This window comes from Phaseolus vulgaris, chromosome 2 (assembly GCF_051622355.1).
Source record: "Phaseolus vulgaris cultivar YP4 chromosome 2, ASM5162235v1, whole genome shotgun sequence".
NCBI classification, from domain to species: domain Eukaryota; kingdom Viridiplantae; phylum Streptophyta; class Magnoliopsida; order Fabales; family Fabaceae; genus Phaseolus; species Phaseolus vulgaris.
Genome location: NC_143499.1, coordinates 49,237,681 through 49,259,907, shown reverse-complemented (window position 1 = coordinate 49,259,907; position 22,227 = coordinate 49,237,681). Strand labels below are relative to the sequence as shown.

The 22,227-nt window shown below is 30.4% G+C and overlaps 5 protein-coding genes across 8 annotated transcripts; 3 read left to right on the top strand and 2 right to left on the bottom strand.

Annotated features, from left to right (window-relative positions):
* Positions 1-350: 350 nt before the first annotated feature.
* LOC137812968 (putative phospholipid hydroperoxide glutathione peroxidase) lies at positions 351-3,423 on the top strand. Its single transcript, XM_068615230.2, has 7 exons — positions 351-667; positions 1,221-1,297; positions 2,028-2,089; positions 2,194-2,312; positions 2,486-2,653; positions 2,766-2,837; positions 3,254-3,423. Exons 1-6 carry the CDS (start codon positions 527-529, stop codon positions 2,793-2,795), a joined length of 597 nt encoding a protein of 198 aa, XP_068471331.2. The 5' UTR covers positions 351-526; the 3' UTR covers positions 2,796-2,837; positions 3,254-3,423.
* A 1,247-nt stretch (positions 3,424-4,670) lies between these two features.
* LOC137809839 (two-component response regulator ARR14) lies at positions 4,671-6,522 on the top strand. The gene is made up of 5 exons (XM_068610909.2): positions 4,671-4,937; positions 5,023-5,178; positions 5,259-5,606; positions 5,698-5,747; positions 5,849-6,522. The coding sequence occupies exons 1-5, from the start codon at positions 4,799-4,801 to the stop codon at positions 6,377-6,379; spliced, it is 1,224 nt and encodes a 407-aa protein (XP_068467010.2). The 5' UTR covers positions 4,671-4,798; the 3' UTR covers positions 6,380-6,522.
* A 1,104-nt stretch (positions 6,523-7,626) lies between these two features.
* Positions 7,627-8,862, top strand: LOC137812966 (general transcription and DNA repair factor IIH subunit TFB5). 4 transcript variants are annotated; one of them, XM_090299238.1, is made up of 4 exons: positions 7,674-7,748; positions 7,990-8,064; positions 8,165-8,213; positions 8,458-8,862. In XM_090299238.1, the coding sequence occupies exons 3-4, from the start codon at positions 8,179-8,181 to the stop codon at positions 8,633-8,635; spliced, it is 213 nt and encodes a 70-aa protein (XP_090155364.1). In that variant the 5' UTR covers positions 7,674-7,748; positions 7,990-8,064; positions 8,165-8,178; the 3' UTR covers positions 8,636-8,862. The 4 variants fall into 4 exon arrangements, with proteins under 4 accessions (XP_068471328.1, XP_090155364.1, XP_068471329.1 ...); XM_090299239.1 differs by having other exon boundaries at positions 7,714-7,748; positions 7,993-8,064; XM_068615227.2 differs by lacking the exon at positions 7,990-8,064 and having other exon boundaries at positions 7,627-7,748.
* An 872-nt stretch (positions 8,863-9,734) lies between these two features.
* Positions 9,735-15,336, bottom strand: GATB (GLU-ADT subunit B). Its single transcript, XM_068615226.2, has 8 exons — positions 14,154-15,336; positions 13,370-13,579; positions 12,226-12,366; positions 11,900-12,103; positions 11,351-11,548; positions 10,702-10,770; positions 10,255-10,371; positions 9,735-10,169 (listed from the first exon to the last, which is right to left on the bottom strand). The coding sequence occupies exons 1-8, from the start codon at positions 14,778-14,780 to the stop codon at positions 10,089-10,091; spliced, it is 1,647 nt and encodes a 548-aa protein (XP_068471327.2). The 5' UTR covers positions 14,781-15,336; the 3' UTR covers positions 9,735-10,088.
* A 2,169-nt stretch (positions 15,337-17,505) lies between these two features.
* Positions 17,506-19,128, bottom strand: LOC137809838 (two-component response regulator ARR14). The gene is made up of 4 exons (XM_068610908.2): positions 18,942-19,128; positions 18,514-18,861; positions 18,333-18,409; positions 17,506-18,253 (listed from the first exon to the last, which is right to left on the bottom strand). The coding sequence occupies exons 1-4, from the start codon at positions 19,126-19,128 to the stop codon at positions 17,624-17,626; spliced, it is 1,242 nt and encodes a 413-aa protein (XP_068467009.2). The 3' UTR covers positions 17,506-17,623.
* Between the last annotated feature and the right edge of the window lie 3,099 nt (positions 19,129-22,227).

The following is a 22,227-nucleotide window of genomic DNA, read 5'->3' as shown; positions in this document are numbered from 1 at the left end:
TTGAGTTTTTTATTAGTTTTAATTTTTTAATATTTTTAAAACATTAGTTTTCAAACTCTTAAATATTCCGGCGTAACTTTCTATTTTAATACAATTATTATTACTTTTTAAAACTTTATTTATTTATTTATTATAAATCCTCTTTCTTCTTTTACAAACACTACATTTACTTTCATATTTATATTTTTCTTAATTAAATATACTCATTTCATACACCACTAATTATAAACCTTACTTAGTAAATGAAGACGATTATATTTTTATACTTCTGCTTTTTTGAAACATTAATTTTATAATTTGTATATTTATAAGAATGTATATTTAGTAAATGAAGACGATTTTGCTTATTTAGAACGCAGAATTTAATTTGTATCCAATTCCACTTCATGACAACGTGATTCTGATTCGTATTAATTAATTTGGGTTCACATGTGCACATCATCGTGACATGCATTTTCTACTTAGCAACAGAGCCACAATAACAATATATGCTATAAATTTGAGAACATTGCATTGATTAGTTGGCATGAATTTGTTGACTTTCTGGAACTGCATATCTATCCTCTTTTTGCTTCTTGCTTTCATCTTCTATTCTCACACCTACCCTTCAACTCCCTCTCTAATGGCTGAAGAATCTTCTAAATCCATTTACGATTTCACTGTCAAGGTTCGTTTTTTGGTTGTTGCATCTGCCTAAAAATTGTTGCTTGATCATTTTTTTGCTGATTTTTTGGAAAGTGCTCATGCCCAATTGCTTTTGCACTGTAGTTGTTTGGTGGGTGTACCCTGTGAAATTTTTCTTATAGATTAACAAGAAGGAACACTATCACGTTTTAAGTATATTTTGTAGTTTCTGATTATACACTTTTTGTATTTCAATGTTAAAGGAGCTTGCTGATCTAATTTTCTTTTCAATTCGTGACCTTCTGCATATTTGCTTTACCAAGATTGCAAAATTTAGATTTATTTTTCTTTGTATATGATATTAATTGAAAATGAATTGAGTTTGAGTTCAGGTTGTTTTTGCTGATTATTGGTTTGTGTATTATGTCCAACTCTATATAACAAGTGTTTGTTCTGTCCTGCCAAATTTTTTGGGACAAGTCTGGTTATGTTACTGATTTTGTTGTTATTGCTGATCTGCTGTTAGTATTTAACTGCTTGGACGAAGTTTTTCTTTGATGATTTATATTTGTTTATGCTGTGAACTATATTTACAGGACATCCGTGGAAATGATGTGAGTCTGAATGATTTCACTGGGAAGGTTATACTGATTGTGAATGTTGCCTCACAATGGTAACATAATTTGATTTTATTCACGCAGATAAATTAATTTTGGGTTACATTTACGTGTGTTATATGGACTGGTAGGAAAGTGTTGCATGGTATTTATATATGTTTGTGTGTTTTTCAGAAAGATTAGACCTTCGCTGGTGAATGTGAAATAATCTCTATAGGGTATGGATATTGTAAAGCTATAATTTTCAGGGCTAAAGCATAGGTTTTTAGGTTGGACTATGCCAAACAACATTGTTTCTTAGCAATAGAAACCGTTCTTAAGAAGATACAATATATGACATTGATATTATCAAAGTTTGCACCATGAGTTTGATGATGTTTGGCATCAAAGTTAGAAAATATAAGCTCAATTGTAGCACTAACAGTTGTATCCAGTTCAGGAGAAAGTTGGAGTAGGATTGATTCGCTAGAAAACAGAACAAACTTACTTGTGGTTTTGATTAAGGTTTTTAAGACCAACTTTGAAAAGTTGATAAACAATTGTTCTTTTAAAATAGGTAGAGGATGAGCAAAGAGAACATTGGGAAACCTGTTTAAATAAATCTTGGTTTTAGTCGATTTCATGAAATCTTGGTTTCTGATAAAACTAACCGACATTGTTGGATCCATTTATCTAACACCATCTAGTGTGATAAGGCTTGGTGTTATTGTTTGCATTAGAATTAGCTAATTACTGGCCATTATTCTTCCCTGTGTGTAACTAATACTTTTTAATGCACTGGTGCAGTGGTTTGACACAGACAAATTACAAAGAATTGAATGTATTGTACGACAAGTACAAGAATCAAGGTAAAACACTTGAGTAAAAATAGGAAAAGAAAGAAAATTTTCAACTATATTTATCATGATGTGAATTTGTAAACCTGAGTCTTCCGAGTGGTCTCCATCTACAGGATTTGAAATCTTGGCATTTCCATGTAACCAGTTTGCTGGACAGGAACCAGGAAGCAATGAAGAAATTCAGGATGTTGTTTGCACTAGGTTCAAGGCTGAATTCCCTATCTTTGATAAGGTGATTTCTGATAAGTGACAATAACCTCATATTTAATTTGCTCTATTTTGTTCCCTTTTATGTGTACTATTCTATCTTGGCCAAACATGATGTTTATGCATTTGGAATATTTGTTTGCATACTGTTCCATGTGTCATTTTATATGGAAATCACCCTAAAATAGTTCATCACAGGTTGAAGTCAATGGGAAGAATGCAGCACCACTTTACAAGTTTTTGAAAGAGCAGAAAGGTGGAATATTTGGAGATGGTATCAAGTGGAACTTCACAAAGTTCTTAGTAAACAAAGAAGGGAAAGTTGTGGAGAGATATGCACCTACCACCTCACCCTTGAAAATCGAGGTTAGACATATTATAGTGCTTATATATTTTAAGTTGAATTCTACATATAATGATGATGCAAGCAAAGGGGTTCAATTTTAACTTCAGTTCATTTATATTTTTCCTCTTGCAGAAAGATATTGAGAAGCTCTTGCAGTCTTGAGTGCTAAAGATTTGATTATATAGAACATGTAATGCTGCAGAGGTTAGTTTTACTACCATTTAGTTTTCAACCCTACCTTTCTTCTTGATGAGTACCAGTGTTGTGGCAGCCTAACCTATGCAAATTGTCTTGTAAATTCTCAATCTTGCATTGCTCTGCATAATTATTTGACTAGAGTTCATTACTTAGGTTCAGATTATCTCATAGATGTCAGTTTTCAATCAGGTTTTTATTATTTAAATTGTAGATATCATCATCTTCATCAAAGTACAAAAAATGAAAAATGATAATTGGTTTTATATTTGAGTCCCATCAAATTGGATTCTCTTTAATTGTTTTTGTATTTCAAACTTTTGCCCCTTATAATTATAAGATTAAAATGATAATATCTGTTTCAGATTATTAGTTTTAGAAAAGCTACATTAGCTGAAGTTTGTCATTTTTTCTTTCTTGTGCAGGAAATACTCAATTTGGAAGGACAAGTAGCAAATCGATATATATCCTGGAAAAGTGTTAATTCATCTGTCTCGGGTGTGAATTGTTCAATAAATATAAATTGGTGTTATAAATTATAATAACTCTGTTATCAAAACCATAAAATAATATATTTGGATCTTTATTTATGTTATTATTTTGCATGATCCATACTACATTAGTTATATACTGCATAGCTTCAGATTATGATGTTCTTAGTTTTGGACTTTGTTTACTCTCCATAAAATTTATAGAAGGAAGAAATAGGAAGCTATATTGTGCTTTTCTCATAAATCAAAATGAACTAATATATATCTTAGATTTTGGAGAAGTTGAATGAGTAAAACTTTTCCAAAAATTGAAATATACGAGGAGTTAATGATCGGAATAAAGAAAGATAAAATGAAAGGATTAGTGTTAAAAAGGCAAAAAGAGAGTTAAATATATAAACATAGTTACTATATTTTTGTTTTAAAGTTTGGTTCTCAACCTTCAAAAATTACATGAATTTTGTTTATCTTTCTAAAAAAAAAGGGGTAAACTGTGTATTAGTCTATATTAAATTGTAAAAATCCCCTCCTAGAAAAAAGGAAAAAATTCCAAGGATAAAATAAATAACATATATTTGATTTGATTTGTAACTTTTCTTTTCACTTTTCCATTTTCCCAATTCAAGAGTTGAAGAATCCATTTGGCATTTTATTTTAATTTCTTCTATTTTTTAAAAGAAAAGTCATTCTCCATTGTAAGGTTATTCCAATATGATAAAAAAAAAACTCCATTTTATTAATATTAATTACTTAAATAAACCACATGTTAGAATTTGTTTTTTTAATAAAACAGATGTTACAAAAGATATTAGATAACGGAGATTAAGGTTTTTCAATCAACTAATTTTAGAAACTAACCAATCACTGAATTTTTAGAATTTGAAGTTGGTAACCTAATTCAGTTTCTTGAACAATTTCTTTATTATTGTAATTATTAAGTTTTTGAATATCAGTTTCGGCATTTATTAAATTAACCGATTCTATCATTAGAATTTTTTGATTTTATTTTTCAAATTCGCATTCTATATTTTATAAATTTGTATTTATGTATAATCAATAATAGTATATAATAATTAAGTAAAAAAGGAAAATAATTGAATAAATAAAAACATTATGGATGAAAAAAAACAGAAAAAAAAAACTAAAAGTAACTAGAGTAATTAGCTACCATGTTATTTCCATTCACATTAAAAAAAAAACAATTCTTTCTATTAAATTAAAAAATGAAATAAAATATTATTTTATTGAGGTGTGAACCACCCTTGCTTAATTATCTATTATATTTTGAAAAATAAAAAATGAAGTGATAGGGGCTGGATTTTGAATTATAAATTACCCACCGAAACTTGTTTCTTTCACTTGCTTTCTTCAATTCTTCATTCTCCATTCTCTGCATTCTCTCTGTTCTCTGCATTCTCTCTATTCTCTGCATTCTCCATTCACCATTGTAAGGTTATTCTGAGGTTACAGTGGGAAGCCATGGCCGAAAATTCTTCTCCTGCAATCGACACTCACCGCACACTTCGATTCTCATCAATGCTTAATGTTCTTGTCATTGACACAAACCTCAGTGTTCTTGAATACATCAAGCAAGCATGCACCCACTATTCCTATCAAGGTAATATTCTACTCATAACTATTTCTGAAAAAGAAAGATTCATTCTTTTTTGTTATGTTGACGCTTGTTTTTGAGTTTTGTGCAGTTATACCATGCTCTGAATCTCTGTCTGCTGCCAATTTTTTGCGGGAAAGAAAGGAGCTCATTCATCTCATACTCATTGAGGCTCACATGCCATTGATGGATGGCTATGAATTCCTGCAATTCGTCAAACAAGAACAGATCAATGTTCCTCTCATCAGTATGTAACAGTTGTTTATATTTTCACTCAAGTTTTCACTGATCAAGAATAATTTTAATGAAGTGTTTTGTAATTTGCAGTGATGTCCACCGATGATAGTGATTCTTCCGTGATGAATGCCATTGAAGTTGGAGCTTGTGATTATTGGATCAAACCCTTGGAAAAGAATCGGATCGTGAGTATGTGGACACATGTTGTGAAGAACAGCATGAGTAAAGATAAGAAGCGAAAAGATATTGGTTGCCAGAAAGATTATGACAGAACAAGAGTGATGAGGTATAATTCTGAATTTGCTTCATCTCTGGTTGATTTTGATGTTGATGAATCAAAGAATGCTAATCCACCCTCAAGAAAGACGAAGCGCGTAGTATGGTCAACAGAACTGCATGATTTGTTTCTCAATGCCATGAAGAAAGCTGGAGAGGAAGGTATGATTCTTCCACAATTTTTTCTCTCTGTTCTTCAGTATCTGTATTTCTTTCTTTGGTGGTATTCACAGTTTTGTTTCTATTCTTGAAGCTATGAACGTTCCAGGTTTGGAAAGAGGACATGTTGCAAGTCATCTTCAGGTTGGTTTCTACCTTCAATTGATGTTCTAGTTTCATAGAGTTTCATAGAGTTTCATAGTGGTTGAGTTATTGTTAACATGAAGTGAAATTTTGATTGGCAGAAACACACAAAATCTTTGACAGAGAAGCAACAGAAGGAGATGTCGTTGGCTTCATGGAACACAGAACCTGAAAGAATCCACCTGCAATCTTCTACTTCACTCACAGATTTTCATCATCCTGGTTTCACAGGCAACATGGGACCAAAAGGAGAGCAACATTTTCATGCAGAAGAAGCTTTGGCACATCATCATCATCCTCTTTTAGCAACCTTTTCTAACATGGCCATTGCTGAGAATTCTCCACAGTTCATGAGAAATATCAGGCAGCAGTATCATCATAAAATTCATCCAATCAACTTTGACTACAACTCTGGCATCAACATGGATAATGGGTTAGCATCACTACAATCAATCAAAGGTGGAAACAACATGGGTGAAGTGATTCTGAATCAAGATACTACTAAAGCTTCTGTTTATCACCCACAAAGTCAAAACGCAGGTTTGTCAAGTTGTGCTGTGAGATCTTCTGATGCAATAGATATTGATGATGCAACAAGTGAGGAGCAGCTAATTCTATCAACAATGGAGTAAACCATCAAAAGGACTGCGTCTTAATCTTTTCATTTTCCCTTAATTGAATATTAGGAAACTTTGTAACTCACTTCTGATAATCTACAATATTTTCCTTAATGAATGTGTGATCAGTTTATCTCAGTGTTGACCTTTTTCTATAATCATGGAGAATATTTAGGGTTTGGTTGCATAGTTGCTAAAATTATACTGTTTGAATGATAGATTATATGTTTATAGTAGTAGGTTATGGTTATGATGAATTATACTAAGCATCAGTTATATTTGCATGTTGTAAAATTCAATTTCGTTTGAGTAGTTAGAAAAAATATTGAGAATATAAATGGAAAGGGATAAAAAATAACATAATTTCTCATATATATTGTTATCATAAAATTTTGTTGTTTGAGAATATAAAAAGAAGAAACACTAAAATGATTAAGAAATAAAAATTCAGAGAAAATAAAAATAAACTGAATTTATGTTATTTTCTTATCATAAACTTTTGTTGTTTTGTTAGTTGGTTGTTGTTATTTTTTTATCGTTATAAATGAATAAAAATGTTTTTCAAGCAATATCATTATTTTTGTTTACCCAACTATAATATTAAAACAAAGTGTTACACTTATACATGTATATATGTTAATAATAAAAATAATGTTTTTTTTATAGTTTTGCAGTATTTTATATATTTAAATTTTTAAAAATATGTTTATATCTCATATTTACTTACCTAGGAATTTAGAGTATTTTTAAGAAATAATTATCACTAGAATTTATTGTATATATCTAACCTGCGTTACAGAAAGAAATATATAATTTGTTAACAATTGGTAATTGTAAACAAGTGATGTTCTAGGTCTTACAATTATGATTATTACTGTGTAAGTTGATTTATCTTGTTTTCAAAATATAATAAATGATTAAGTAAATAGTTATTAATTGATTGTATAACTAATATTAGTAGTAGCTAATACTTTAAATATTAGAAAAATACAAGTTTTGTTGGGTTTATATTTCTACTATTTAATTATTAACTACAAATATTTAAAAAACAATAAAATTTAATTTAGACGCAGATTGAAGGTGTGAAATGTGAGCCTCAAAATTATTATTATTTTTTATACATATTTTAAAAAATAATCACTTTCAAATGTAGATACAATTGGTTTAAGGTAAAAGATAAATTTCAAAAATATTATTCTAAAAAAATGAGTGTTCCAAAGAAATAAGTGGAGTGCAGGAAGAAACTCCCATGTGTCATATGGGCCTGGAAGGCCCAATAGCTTGCATGTTTTCTTCTCCAAATTTTCCCTTTGATGCAAAACCCACAATTTTCGCCATTGGAGCTTCAGCTGTTGTGCCAACTCTGGAGAAAAATAAAATTGAGGTAACGAAGTTTCGTGTCACGATACCGAACTTTTGCATCCTTTTTTCCATTGTTTTCATTTAAGATCGCATCGTTTCATACCTAATTTGAAGTTATCCATTTCAGTTCATATAATTCTTTTGATTTCATCTTAAGGGAATGATTAGGTTAATTTATGATCGTAGTAGTTCATTGGACTTGCAATGTATGGGGGAAAGAAAAATTAATGTTCTGATTCGATAACCATGATTTCTGTTGTCAGAAGATCACGAGGAACACACTATGGCTTGTTTGGATAAGTACATTGAGAGAAGCTTGGGAAAGCACTTTTAGCTCTGTATCAAAAAACCTAGTTATTAATTACTATCTATAATGATGATGATGATGATGATGAATGTTATGGTGTCTGTTGTAAGTTGTCTTAGTTTTCTTTGCAGGAAGCTTGTGCACCATGGTCAATGCCACTAAAGGAATCTTCATTTCCTGGTATCACCTCTTTCAAAGTTGTAATATTCAACTCATTATTTTTACATCTACCTATTGTTGGAACTTCTACCTACTATAACTATAAGGACTCCAGGTAGAAAACTTCTTGCTATAAGTTTTGGTTTATAACAGTTAACTATGTTAACAACAGTCACTAATGGGGCATGACTTGGTTTACTTTTAATCAATTTTTCCTTTGACTCGTGTAATCTGCATCGATGATTAGCTAAATTTGGTTGTGCAGTGACGTCCCCATGGCACAATATATCATCAATATGAATGCTTCAATGCCTGCATCTGATAAGTTCATTATACATGTGTTGGATAGCACCCACATGTTTGTCCAACCTCATGTTGAGTTAATGATACGAAGTCAAATCGCCAAGTTTAGAGAGGACAACACATATGTCAAGCCTAATTGATTCCGTATAGCTTTTCTGGCCTTCTCAAAGGAAGGGTTCAGTGCATATGTTTCCCTCTCCCACAACTCCATTTTCCAAACTAGATTAGATTTACTAGTTTTATGTGATGTTTGTTTACAAATAACTACTTTCACTTACTGAAGAATACCTTCTTTTGGTGGCTTGTATACAGAGATATCTTTACTACAAAAATTCGAAAGAGGAAGTGACATCAATTTGAGAACTAATTCGAACTTTGCATATTAGAATGTTGTAAAACCATGGTTTTTCTTTTGTAAATTGAAATTAAGTTATATGTAACTTTTACAGAAATTGATAAGACTCTGACATGCATTGATTTTTTTAGTTGTTTACTTTTTTACTTTCTTGTATTAATTAATGTTTGTTGAAAACTTTTTGCAAAGTGAATCATTTTAGAATAAAAGCAGACAAATCAATTTTTCTGTTCATATTAGTTATGGTTTTATAGAACTTCCCTTGGAACTGTTTCCATTTTTTTTATATGAAATTGTTCGACTTTTATATAACTACTGTTGTTTTCCTTGTGCCTTTTTTACTTGGATTTTGAAAAGTGTGATAGTTTTAAAAAAAAATCTCTTAATCATTCTAACAAATGTACTTTTATTTCTTTTACTATAATAGATTAACTTGTTGTAATAAATATCTTTTTGACGAGCATCCAACTTAGATTTAAGTTCAATAGAAAAAAATATGCAATTCTATTTTTTATTATTATTAGTTTAATTTCTTTGATAATGTATTATAATCTTTATTAGTATAAAAAATAAAAAAACTAATTTAAATATGAATATAAATATACTTACTATTTGACAAAAATAAAATAAAAATTTCGTACTGATTAAGATAAATCTTTATTTCAAGAAGAGGGATAAAAATAATCAAACTTTCACTCGTCCTCTTACAATCCGTAATTGCATATATATAAGTATATTGTAATACAGAAACTAGTCTATGGATAACAAAAAACATTGCTAAATTATGGATACGGATGATAATGAAACCAAATATGTATGCTCTTGATATTGTTTTGACAATAGAATAACACCAAAATATACTCGTTACATAATCCAAATAGATATGCAAAGAAACTTTTAAGCCATAATTTTATTGGAAATGTAAATATAAATCACATGCTTTTGGAAAACTTATCCTTATAAAGCATGGCATATAATGCTTGTTCCCTACCCAAGAAAATAAGACGGAGCACTTGTGTCTCAATCGTTGAAGCAGAAATCCTATACCATACCACTTTTAGAACTCAAAATATACACGGTTTATTTTTAAAAATCAGCTAAAATATGTACCCAATAGAACCAATTAATTGGGCTAGAAATGAACAACACAAGAACTTTTCACCATCACTTGTCATTTCCAATTAGTTTTATCAAAGATCACCACTTAACAAGTTGGAAATAATAACAATCTATTATCATCAGCTCTTGGAACTCAATTTCTCCAGGAGGATCCTGTTTAGGAGACCAGGATTTGCCTTGCCTTTAGATAATTTCATTACCTGCATTTGGACAAACACAAGTTACTGAGATTTGGACAAACATAAAAAATTTCTTCCACTTCTACAACTGTCCCTAAAAACATACCTGGCCTGCGAAAAAACCTTGTAGTTTAGTTTTGCCTCCTCTATATTGCTCCACTTGTTTAGGATTCTCCGCAATCACTTTCTCCACCATTTTTTCAATTTCAACAGGATCTACTATCTGTCATTTCCAAAGGCAAAAGCCAGTTCCAACTTTTTCATTCTTTCTCAACGTCAACAACCAATGCCAAAGATGCAGCCTCAGAGCAGAGGTTTCACATTAAATGTTCAGACCAATTCAAGTTTTTCTTTTGAAAAAAATAATTAAAACTCAATAACATCTCAAACACCACAATCTGAACAATCCAGTATAGTTGCTAAATGTGCATTTGATCTCATAAGCTGGCAGCATTATGCTTCAATATCAAAGAATTTATGTTGTCCCCCTGCTGAATTTAGTCTAAAACACACAACAGTAAAAACTTCAGTAATGGTTAATCCTACAACTTACCTGAACCAAGTCTTTTTTTTCTATGAGTTCCTTAACAGTTCCTCCCTTGGCTAATAGCTCAAATAGCACCTGCAAACAAATGAAGAAATTGAAAAAATACAGAATGCAACAAAAGCCCAAATTTATATAATTCAGCCACAACTGCCTAATTGTCTTTTCTAATTTTCCACTTCATTGAGACAGTTTTATTCAAAGTCTAAACATGCATGCAGAGAAGGATGGAACCATGGAGAGAACAAAGAGAAGCATATGCTGAAAACTGTCTCATAACTATATTTCAAACTTGATGGTAACAAAATGAGTGTAATAAATCAAAGATCCAAGTTTCCTAATTACCATATTTACATGACACATTGATATATAGGCATAATAATTGGACATGTTTTTGACAGGAACAAAATATTGAAGTTTAATGATGATTAAAGCCCAAATTAGGCTTCAGAGATCAACATATTTATAAATGAATTCCCACACTTGGCTTGGTCAATAGTTAGAATATACTAACACAACTGACTTCCCAATGTAGTAAAGTATATGAACAAATTAGTGAGAAACAAGAAGGTAGAGCAGCTTAATGTTTCAAAATTGTGTAAGAATCCAGGAAGCTTAGAGTACTATGCACCACTCATTAGTGCCAGAGCAAACATACCTCCTTTCCAATCTTGCCACTAATGGTTCCACCTTTGATGGAAGCTATCAACTCAGACAACTCTTCAGGTGTAAGCTTTATTTCGTTTATGGTCAACTTTTCATTTTTCATGAAAGCAGCGATATCACTCATTATCCAGTTGGCGACTAGCTTTGGATCAGCACCTTTTGCAAGAGTTGCATCAAAAAATTCTGCAATCTAATACTCAATCCAGAAGAAGAAAAAAATCACATTAGACCATTTTGTAATACACTTTACTGGCATCTACTATTTAGCTTTCTAACACTGTTAATCGTGTTTGTGATCCTACTTGTATTAATGAGCACTATAGTTTGCAAATATCTAGTCAGCTTTTATGAGTTTGAATTTCAGCTTGTGACAATTTGATAGCCTAAGGAATTTTACTTTTATTGGATGGGCCTAAAAACATTCCTTTTTAATATTACTTGCTTTTCTAAAATATTGGATATGACACATGTAGGGTTGTCATGCATTAGGTTTATTATTTAATGCAAGGCTTGCAATGTGTTATAACCACAGAGAACTCACATTTTTATCATTAGCCAGGAAAAGAACATCTTGCATGCTTAAACCCATCTGCTCATATCTTCTCCGCTTAATTTCTGGAAGCTCTGGTAAAGACTTTATTATATCATCAACATATTCCTGAGCAAGAACTACTGCCGGCAGGTCTGGTTCTGGAAAATATCGATAATCAGCAAGCCCTTCCTTTTTCCTCATTGTAATTGTTCTCTAAACAGAATAACAAAAGTTATTTATGAATACTAGTCTGAAGAGAGAAAAAGGAAAACACAATCTTGCACTTGCTACACTACATTATAAACAAAAATATAAGAACACATTATAGCACTAACCTGAGAGCCTTCTTCCCATAACCGAGTTTCTTGTACTATCTGATCTTCCTGGCCTTGACTATGGAGTTGCACCTGCCTTGCAATTTCAAAATCAATTGCTCTGCTCACTGAAGAAAATGAGTTCAAATTTTTTATTTCAACCTGCCAGTAACAATTGACCATATTAGTTGCTAAATCTGTAATATATTGTATGCGTTCATACTGCACTGCAACAAAACGTAGGAGACTTTGGCATTTCATTCCTGCAAGGCAAGGACCAGGCCATTTTTTTAATAGGATTTTGCAATAATATGATCATACTCAATTTTCTCATCCACGAGAGAACTGCTTGTAGCAATTACTCTTTATTTCATTCTTTGAGGTTAATTTATAGAAACCCAAAATTCTGTGCAAGTAATTGTTTTCTTACAGAACAGAAAACCACATTGATAATTTCGGACTACAGACAACTACCTAAGTAGAAGAAAGTAAAGTAATTGCATACATTTATTGAGAACATGGCATGCAATCAAGGTAAGTAACACCTAAAATTTTACATTTTGTTTTATTGCTTACAAAGACAACTATTTCACAAGACATCAAAATAAAAAGGTCTTTTGACAAATGGTTTTTAAAGATGTAAGGCTAAATCACACTCATCTCCCTGAGAGTAAATATACCCCATGGAAAGCTTGTTAAGAATTGCTCGCCAATTTCATTTACATTATAATGGAGTTAAGTGTAGCACATTCCATCTCTTATATATTTAAAAAAGGTAGAGAGGGGGAGTACCCAAAAATATCATCATGCTCAAACAAGCTACGCTTTGGTTCAAACAGAACTGATCAAGAATTGACACCCAAAAACTCATTCTGAGTTTGTTTTGTTGAAAAGAATATTTTTTATGTCTGGTAGTACAAGATTAACTGTAAACTATATTCTTAATATCTTCCATTCTTATGATTGCAGGGAGAAAACTCAACTCGAACCAAGATTCTCTCGTAACAATGACTAATTAGAGTAGGGATAACATTGACGAGTATCAACAAACAACATGCAATTTTGACAAGCTTCCTAACAATTTAACAAAGTGCCAATTTCAGAAGTCCAAAAATTGGTGTTTAAAAACCCTTTAACTATTTATATAGAAGAAATAGCTAGATACCTTAGTCCCAAACTTTGATTGCCCAATAGGTCGTATTGATACATTTACATCACAACGAAGAGAACCTTCTTGCATATTGCCATTGCTCACTCCCAAATACCGCACCAACCTCTGTATTTCTGCAGCATATTCTGCTGCTTCAATACCATTTCTCATATCAGGCTCAGAAACTATCTCAAGCAAAGGTACCCCTGCCCTATTAAGATCAACCTGTGATGAAACACCACTAACTTTAACAATCTTTGGTAATTATTCATGTCAATGAGTGGAGGATGAATGGAAATGACTATTAAATGTGTTTCAAAATAAGAATTATTCATCAAAGAAATATGTCAAAATTGATCCAGTACAAAGATTTGTCCAGCTGATCAAAAAAAAAAACAAAGATTTGTCCAGGTAAACATAAATTCAGTCTGTCAAATGGTACACAATGAAAGGGTTCCTTAAACTTGGATATAAAACATATAAAATAAACATAGTAAGGTTACGTTTGAATGAATTTCCCAATATTAATGTATACAAGAGAAGAAAATAAGAAAGTAATATAACTTAAATTTTTTCTTAAGTTAAAATTAATTAATAAACAGATTATTCTAGAACTTCTCTCTTAGTTTCATCACAAGTTGATTTCAAATTAAGGCAATATTTAACTTATAAATTAAGTTAAAAAATTCATTTTATCTTATTTCCCCCCTCTTATAAGTACTTACAAAGAAGATTTACCCAAACAGAAGCTAAATAAGATTGCAACTTGCAAACTGAAATAATGGTAAAGAAACAAAACCTGTGAGTAATTTCCATTCTCTGCATGTAGCAGCTTTCCTGCATCCTCTTCCATGTGAACCCTTGTAATGCCAAACCTCTTGTGACCCCCGCCAAACTCAACTGGAATATCCACATCAACAAAACCAGCTGAAGCAATTGGCACATCAAACTGAGAAATTTGATACCCTTTTGGAAGGTCGGGGTAGAAATACTGCTTCCTATCAAACTTGGAGTTGAAAGCCAAGTTGCAGTTAAGAGCAAGGCCCAACTTGACAGCAAACTCAATGACTTTGGAGTTCAAAACAGGCAAAGCACCAGGCAAGCCCATGCAAATGGGGCAAATGCTGCTGTTGGGTGGAGAACCATAATGGTAAGGGCAACCACAGAAGGCTTTGGTCAGAGTGGAGAGCTGAACATGTGTTTCAATGCCAATGATGGCTTCATAGTTTTTTGGAATTTTGTCAAGTTTTTTGGACTGGGTGCTGCTTGTTGAAACCTTGGTCTGAGGTTGCCGCGGTTGGGTGTCTGTTTGGGATTGTGTGGCTTTCGTCGTCAAATGATAAACCCCATTTCTTCGTCTGAGTAATGTTGTTGGATAAAGCAGAAAGGGGTGAACTTGAAGGCTTCTGAATATTGCAGAAGCCATTTCGGGAGTTATTAGAAAAGATGAAGTAGCAAAATAACCTTAGAAATCAAAATTCGCACCCACAAATGTTGTCCTGTTCTCAACAACGAAGAAAAATTGTGCTCAAAATTTGCATATTATTTTCCCAATCTGCTGGGTGCTCACCCACAGTGATGACTAATCTGCGTTCTTGGCCAAGGATGAATGAGGAAGACAACGATGGTGATAACCCAGTGTCAGCCTTAAACCCTTAAACGCATCGTTTAGAATAACAAAATTAATGTTTAAAAAAAAAAAAGTAAATACTAAAAATAAATTTCAAGAAAAAAAAAATAGGATGCAAAATATTTAGTAACTAAGGATAACCATCCATACTTAAAATATAAAAGAATGAATTAGTTTTTCAAAACAATGTTTTTATAGTAAATGCTTATGTTTCAAGTTTATGTAATTAATATTTTAACTTGTACGCTAGAATGATTAAGAGAAAACAAAAATTAAAACTATCACACTTTTCAAAATCCAAGTAAAAAAGGCACAAGGAATAAAACAACAGCTTGTTTCTTCTGCACCCAACATTTTTCTTCCTACACCACTAAATTTTTAGAGTACCAAAAACTAGGCTTGTCATATTTATTTGAAAAGATACCATTATGGTGCTTATAGATTTATGGAAATTGGGTTCTAGAATATTTATGGGTTGGTGAATATGGAATACATTTTTTTGGCTTATGAGTTGACAGATTTGGAATGCATTTTTTTTACTTACGGATTGGTGAATCTAAAACGTATTTTTTTACTTATGAACTGGTAGATTCATAATGTATTTTTTTTACTAATGGATTAATGGATCCGGAATGATTTTTTAACTTTTGATGTTTGGTTGTGGTTTTCAATAATTTGTTAAAATTTCATGGTAAGATGTTAATTTGTAGAAGTATGTACACTACCAAGAATTTGTTGAACTTCACTATTAATCAATTTTAAGACTTATTGAAAAGCATAAACATTTACATCCAATCACCAAAGTTTGGTATTCATATGTAGTTATGAGATTGTAATCGAATTCATAAATTAATAAGCGGTCAACCATGACTCATCCACCGGATTGTAGAATATTGAAGGGATGTAGAAGAAACACCCGAAGTATAATATTAAACTGGATGGATCATTGTTGACAACTTATAAAAATCATGTGACCCATTTGTATGATGTGCGTGTATGTATACAAACAATGACATGGACGATGGTGATTATTTATATATTTTATGTTTTTAGTTGCATTTTTGTTTTTTAATTTGATGAAGCTACACATTGTTTATATTATTATTTTAAAACGTGATGAAATTAGTTCTTACACAATCATGAGTGAATTTGTTCTTCTGCATTTATAATAGTCACAATATATGTGTACATATTAATTTATGAATTCGATTACAACCTCATAACTACATATGAAAACCAAGTTTTAGCGATTGCATAAGAATGTTTATGTTTTTATTTTCCAATGAGTCCTAAAATTGATTAGGAATGAAGTTTAACAAATACATTCCGATCCACCAATCCATAAGTCAAAAAAAATACATTCAATATCCACCTATCCATGAATTTCGCGAAACCCACATTCTGGAAACCTACCTATAAACTACCTTTTCAAATAAAAATAGCAAGATTAATTTTAGTATTTTAAAAAATCTTGGGGTGCAGGAAGAAAAATGTAGGGGTATAGAAAGAAACACCCAAAGAACAGTAGTTATATAAAAGTCGAACAATTTCATATAAAAAAATGGAAACAGTTCCAAGGGAAGTTCTATAAAACCAAAACTAATATGAATAAACAAAACTGATTTGTCTGCTTTTATTCTAAAACGATTCACTTTGCAAAAAGTTTTCAACAAACATTAATAGAAGAAAGAAACATTAATAGAAGAACTTAGTTACCTCAATTTTATTTTGGCACAACAGTTGAAGCTCCCATCAGCAATGGCGAAAATTGTGTAGGTTTTACATGGAAGAAAACATGCAAGCTATTGGGCCTTCTAGGCCCACGTGATCCATGGTAGTTTCTTTCTGCACTTCACTTATTTCTTTGTAACACTTAATATTTTTGAAATTTATCTTTTACATTAAACCAATTAAATCTACAAGTGATTAGTTTTGAAAATATTTATAAATATAAATAAATAATGTTCAGTTTCTGCTCATATTTCACACCTTCAATCTACTACACGTAATATCTGTATCTAAATTAAATTTTAATGAAAAATTATTAAAAAAGTAGAAATATAAACCAAGGAAAACTTGTATTTTTCTAATATTTAAAGTATTAACTACTACTAATATTAGTTATACAATCAATTAAAAACTATTTACTTAATTATTTATTATATTTTGAAAACAACAAAAGTTTATGATAAGAAAATAAGAAAATAACAGAAATTCTGTATGTTTTTATTTTCTCTGAATTTTAATTTTTTAATCATTTTAGTTTTTTTCTTTCTTATATTCTCAAACAACAAAATTTATGATAACAAGAGAAATTATGTTATCTTTTATCTCTTTCCATTTATATTCTCAATATTTTTTCTAACTACTCAAACGAAATTGAATCTCACAACATGCAAATATAAAACTGATGCTTAGTATAATTTATGATAACAATAACCTACTATAAACATAACATCTATCATTCAAACAGTACAATTTTAGCAACTATGCAACCAAACCCTAAATATTCTCCATATACAGAGAGAAAGGTCAACACTGAGATAAACTAATCACACATTCATAAAGAAAAATACTGCAGACTGTCAGAAGTAAGTTACAAACTTTCCTAATATTCAATTAAGTGAAGAATGAGAAGATTAAGACGCAGGCCTTGTGATGCTTTCATCCATTGTTAATAGAATTAGCTGCTCCTCAGTTGTTGCATTATCAATATCTGTGGAGAGATTTTGGCTGCTGAACTCAGTTGCATCAGAATATCTCACAGCATAACTTGACAAACCTGCATTTTGACTTTGAGGGTAATAAACAGAAGCTCCAGTAGTATCTTGATTCAGAATCACTTCACCTATGCTGTTTCCACCTTGGATTGATTGGAGTGATGTTAACCCATTATTCATGTTGATGCCAGAGTTGTAATTCTGGGGAACAAAAGCTGGATTTCCAGAAATTGTGATGGAAGATGAGTGAAAGTTGAATGGATGAATTTGATGATGATACTGCTGCATAATATTTCTCATGAACAGTGGAGAATTCTCAGCCATGCCCATGTTAGAAAAGGTTGCTAAAGGAGAATGTTGATGATGTGCCAAAGCTTCTTCTGCAGGAAAATGTTGCTCTCCTTTTGATCCCATGTTGCCTGTGAAACCAGGATGATGAAAATCTGTGAGTGAAGTAGAAGATTGCAGGTGGATTCTTTCAGGTTCTGTATTCCCTGAAGCCAACGCCATCTCCATCTCTTTCTTCTTTCTCAAATATTTTCTGTGTTTCTGCCAATCAAAAATTCACTTCAATCACAATAACTCAACCACTATGAAACTATAACATCAATTGAAGGTAGAAACTAACCTGCAGATGACTTGCAACGTGTCCTCTTTCCAAACCTGGAACGTTCATAGCTTCAAGAATTTTCTTGGGCACGGCATCTGAAAGAAAATAATCAAGCAATAAAAACAAAACTGTGAATACCACCAAAGAAAGAAATACAGATATTGAAGAACAGAGAGAAAGAATTGTGGAAGAGTCATACCTTCCCCTCCAGCTTTGTCCATGGCAATGAGAAACAACTCATGCAGTTCTGTTGACCATACTATGCGCTTCTTCTTTCTTGAGGGTGGATTAGCATTCTTTGATTCACCAACATCAAAATCAACAACAGATGAAGCAAATTCAGAATTATCACTCTTCACTCTTCTTCTGTCATCATCTTTCTGGCTACCAATATCTTTTTGCTTCGTATCCTCACTCGTGCTGCTCTTCAGAACATATGCCCACATATTCACGATCCTTTTCTCCTCCAAGGGTTTGTTCCAATAATCACAAGCTCCAACTTCAATGGCCTTCATCACGGAAGCATTATTATTATCCGTGGACATCACTGCAAATTACAAAACACTTCATTAAAATTATTCTTTATGAATGAAAACTTGAGTGAAAATATAAACAAGTGTTACATACAGACGAGAGGAACATTGATTTGTTCTTGTTTGACGAATTGCAGGAATTCGTAGCCATCCATCAATGGCATGTGAACCTCAATGAGTATGAGATGAATGAGCTCCTTTCTTTCCCGCAAAAAATTGGCAGCAGGCAGAGATTCAGAGCATGGTATAACTGCACAAAACTCAAAAACAAACGTCAACATAACAAAAAAGAATGAATCTTTCTTTTTCAGAAATAGTTATGAGTAGAATATTACCTTGATAAGAAGAGTGGGTGCATGCTTTGGTGATGTATTCAAGAACACTGAGGTCACTGTCAATGACAAGAACATTAAGCATTGGTGAGACTGGAAGTGTGTGCTGAGTGGCGATTGCAGGAGAAGAAATTTGGGCCATGGCTTCACACTGTAACCTTAGAATAACCTTACAATGGAGAATGGAGAATGCAGAGAACAGAGAGAATGCAGAGAAGAAAGCAACTGAAAGAAACAGGTTTTGGTGGGTAATTTATAATTCAAATTCACTTAATTTTTTTATTTTTCAAAATATAATAAATAATTGAGTAAGTGTGGTGATATATTATCTTTAACACTACAAACTTACCATTCACACCTTAATAAATTAATATTTATTGATTTTAATTTTATTTAACATGGTACCTAACTACTCTAGTTACTTTTAGTTTTTTTTTTCTGTTTTTTTTCATCCATAATGTTTTTATTTATTTAATTATTTTCATTTTTTACATAATTATTATATACTGTTATAGATTATAGGTTATACATAAATACAAATTTATAAAATATAGAATGCCAATTTTAAAAATAAAATGAAAAAAAAAATTCTAATTCGGTTAATTTAATAAATGCCGAAACTGATATTCAAAAACTTTATAATTAAAGTAATACAGAACCTTTTTAAGAAACTGAATTAAGTTACCAACTTTCAAATTCTAAAAAAATTAGTGATTGGTTGGTTTCCCAAATTACTTCATTGAAAAACAAATTAATTCTATCATATTACTATAAACTTTGCTACCTAATTAAATACTAATTTATAAACTATTTATCAATAATAGAAACTAATTTAGAAATTAATAATTTTTTTAGTTCCAATTAAGTAAATATAACAACTAATTATTTTTAATCTCTAAAATTAGTTTCTATTTAATGATTTTTTAATAGTATTAAGTTATTAAAAAATAAATTTATAAATGAATTAAGGTTTATATTTATATAACTAAAAGTCTTTATAAAGTTATATATAACTATAAATAATTAAAATATTAAAATTTAATTTAGATAAAAAAAATTCTACGTAGTAAAATTTAGAGGAATAATAAATATGTTAATAAATTTAGAGGAATGGACAGTTAATATTTTGGAAGATTTGATGTTGAGTAATGTACTTGGTTTCCTGAAATAGTTGAAAAACTGAAATATGATTAATTATTAATTTTCTAACTGAAAAAACATTCTTGATTTAAACATTGGGCAAAGCTGTTTGTTAATTTGATACTATAAAAAGGAAAAATTACCATTAATATATTTTCCTGTGTTTTGATAACCATATATTAAATGTAGTTATATAGATAAGTTACTAATTTAAATGTTTTGATACTATGTTTGAATAAACCTTCTTATTATTTCATATAAAACAAACTTGTTATGTATATGTTGGTTTTGATAATTTTTCTTGAATTAGTCTTGAAATTTATTTTGATGCATTCTATGAAACAAAGTTGTTCTCCATACTTGATTTTTATTAATAAATACAATCAATGTATTAATATAAATTTTATTAAATTTAAATAACACACCAAAGTTTATTTTTCACATTTTCTTTTAAGTCTAGTCATATAGAACTCACCTAACATATATATAATGTTATTTCCAAAAGTTTTAAAGCATAAAATGTTAATTCTAAAGTAAAATTTTGAACTGTGGTCCAAATTATAAAATAGAACCTGCATTAGAATTTCTCATTTTATAAAATGTTAATTCAAATAATTTTATTTGAGAGAATTGATTAAGTTATGATTTGAAGCTTCTTTGGAAAGATTAGGTATAACTCTTGATTTTGGATCTCATTAAAAGAGGAAATATATTATCAAATCTTGATTAGTTCAGTGAATTTTAAATCGCTTAGAATACTTGTTAAATTTACCAATAAGATTAGAACATGTCCAAATTGAGAACTGAAGCAATCAAAATATTTTCTTAATTTTTCTCCTCAATTGACTGAATCAACGAAATAATTTTATTTCAAAATAATATCTTTAATTTATTTTAATAAAATAAAAATGATTGAAATTTTTTAAAGAGATTATTTGATGATGTGAGATATAATGTGTTTTAATGACGATAAATTGTGAATAGTGTGATTGATTATAAGTCATTAAGTTTTTAATGTGATTGATTGATCATTGTGTTTGTGCATTGATTATTGATTATAATTATGATGTTTTAATACTTGTCAATCATCATTATCATGGAAATATTATCTATATGTGATCTAAATATTAAATCAAGAGATTAATTAAGAAACATCCAAACAAAATATCATAGCGTGAATAATCAATTCATATAGTTAGTTGAAAGTGAGAATTACCAATTCTCAAGAAGAAGTGTAAACATTTCTAGCGTATTTCTTTTTAGTATAGTCTTGAATTTAAACATTGCATATATTCATTATATTATATGTGGATGTTTGTTATGTCTTGTTAGTAGTAATGGTTGCATTTATTTATATATAAAATATATTTATATTTAATTAAAATATTAGTTTATATCTATTTAGTTGCGTTATGATTTTAATTTTACTATGATTTTTTTTGTTTAATTAAATTTCAAATTCCTGTATTTTTAATTGATATCTATTAAAATATATTTGATTTATTGAGTACTTAATTTTTTTTTATATTTTTCAATTAACTTTTGTTGTTTAATTTTTTTATTAATGGAATGATGTGACGGTTAGCTTGGTGACATGATTGTGTTTTACTTATCTCCACATGCTAAAAAAGTTGAGATTTGTTGGTTACATCATGGTTAATGTAAAACAACAAATAACTTTTATAACTTTCATTGAAAATGATAATAAAATTGTAATACTCCTAATGACTTCCACATCATCACCTACGACGACTAAAGGATTATAGTTGTCGATATAGATGATGAAAGTCGTCATTCTCCTGATTGCTTCTATATGTCATCACCTACAACGGTCACAAGATCATCATCGATGAAAGTCGTCATTCTCCTGATTGCTTCTATATGTCATCACCTACAACGGTCACAAGA

Coding starts and splice junctions, on each gene's coding strand:
- LOC137812968 (XM_068615230.2), top strand. CDS start 527: ATGAATTTGTTGACTTTCTGGAACTGCATATCTATCCTCTTTTTGCTT. Junction 668..1,220: donor TTTACGATTTCACTGTCAAG/GTTCGTTTTTTG, acceptor CTATATTTACAG/GACATCCGTGGAAATGATGT. Junction 2,313..2,485: donor AATTCCCTATCTTTGATAAG/GTGATTTCTGAT, acceptor AGTTCATCACAG/GTTGAAGTCAATGGGAAGAA.
- LOC137809838 (XM_068610908.2), bottom strand. CDS start 19,128: ATGTTGACGTTTGTTTTTGAGTTTTGTGCAGTTATACCATGCTCTGAA. Junction 18,410..18,513: donor GGACAAAGCTGGAGGGGAAG/GTATGACTCTTC, acceptor ATTTTCTTTCAG/ATGCCGTGCCCAAGAAAATT. Junction 18,254..18,332: donor ACGTTGCAAGTCATCTGCAG/GTTAGTTTCTAC, acceptor TTTGATTGGCAG/AAACACAGAAAATATTTGAG.
- LOC137812966 (XM_068615227.2), top strand. CDS start 8,179: ATGGTCAATGCCACTAAAGGAATCTTCATTTCCTG. Junction 8,214..8,457: donor AAAGGAATCTTCATTTCCTG/GTATCACCTCTT, acceptor TTGGTTGTGCAG/TGACGTCCCCATGGCACAAT.
- LOC137809839 (XM_068610909.2), top strand. CDS start 4,799: ATGGCCGAAAATTCTTCTCCTGCAATCGACACTCACCGCACACTTCGA. Junction 4,938..5,022: donor CACCCACTATTCCTATCAAG/GTAATATTCTAC, acceptor AGTTTTGTGCAG/TTATACCATGCTCTGAATCT. Junction 5,748..5,848: donor ATGTTGCAAGTCATCTTCAG/GTTGGTTTCTAC, acceptor TTTGATTGGCAG/AAACACACAAAATCTTTGAC.
- GATB (XM_068615226.2), bottom strand. CDS start 14,780: ATGGCTTCTGCAATATTCAGAAGCCTTCAAGTTCACCCCTTTCTGCTT. Junction 11,549..11,899: donor TCCTGGCTAATGATAAAAAT/GTGAGTTCTCTG, acceptor ATTGAGTATTAG/ATTGCAGAATTTTTTGATGC. Junction 10,372..10,701: donor AAAAAAAAGACTTGGTTCAG/GTAAGTTGTAGG, acceptor TGGAAATGACAG/ATAGTAGATCCTGTTGAAAT.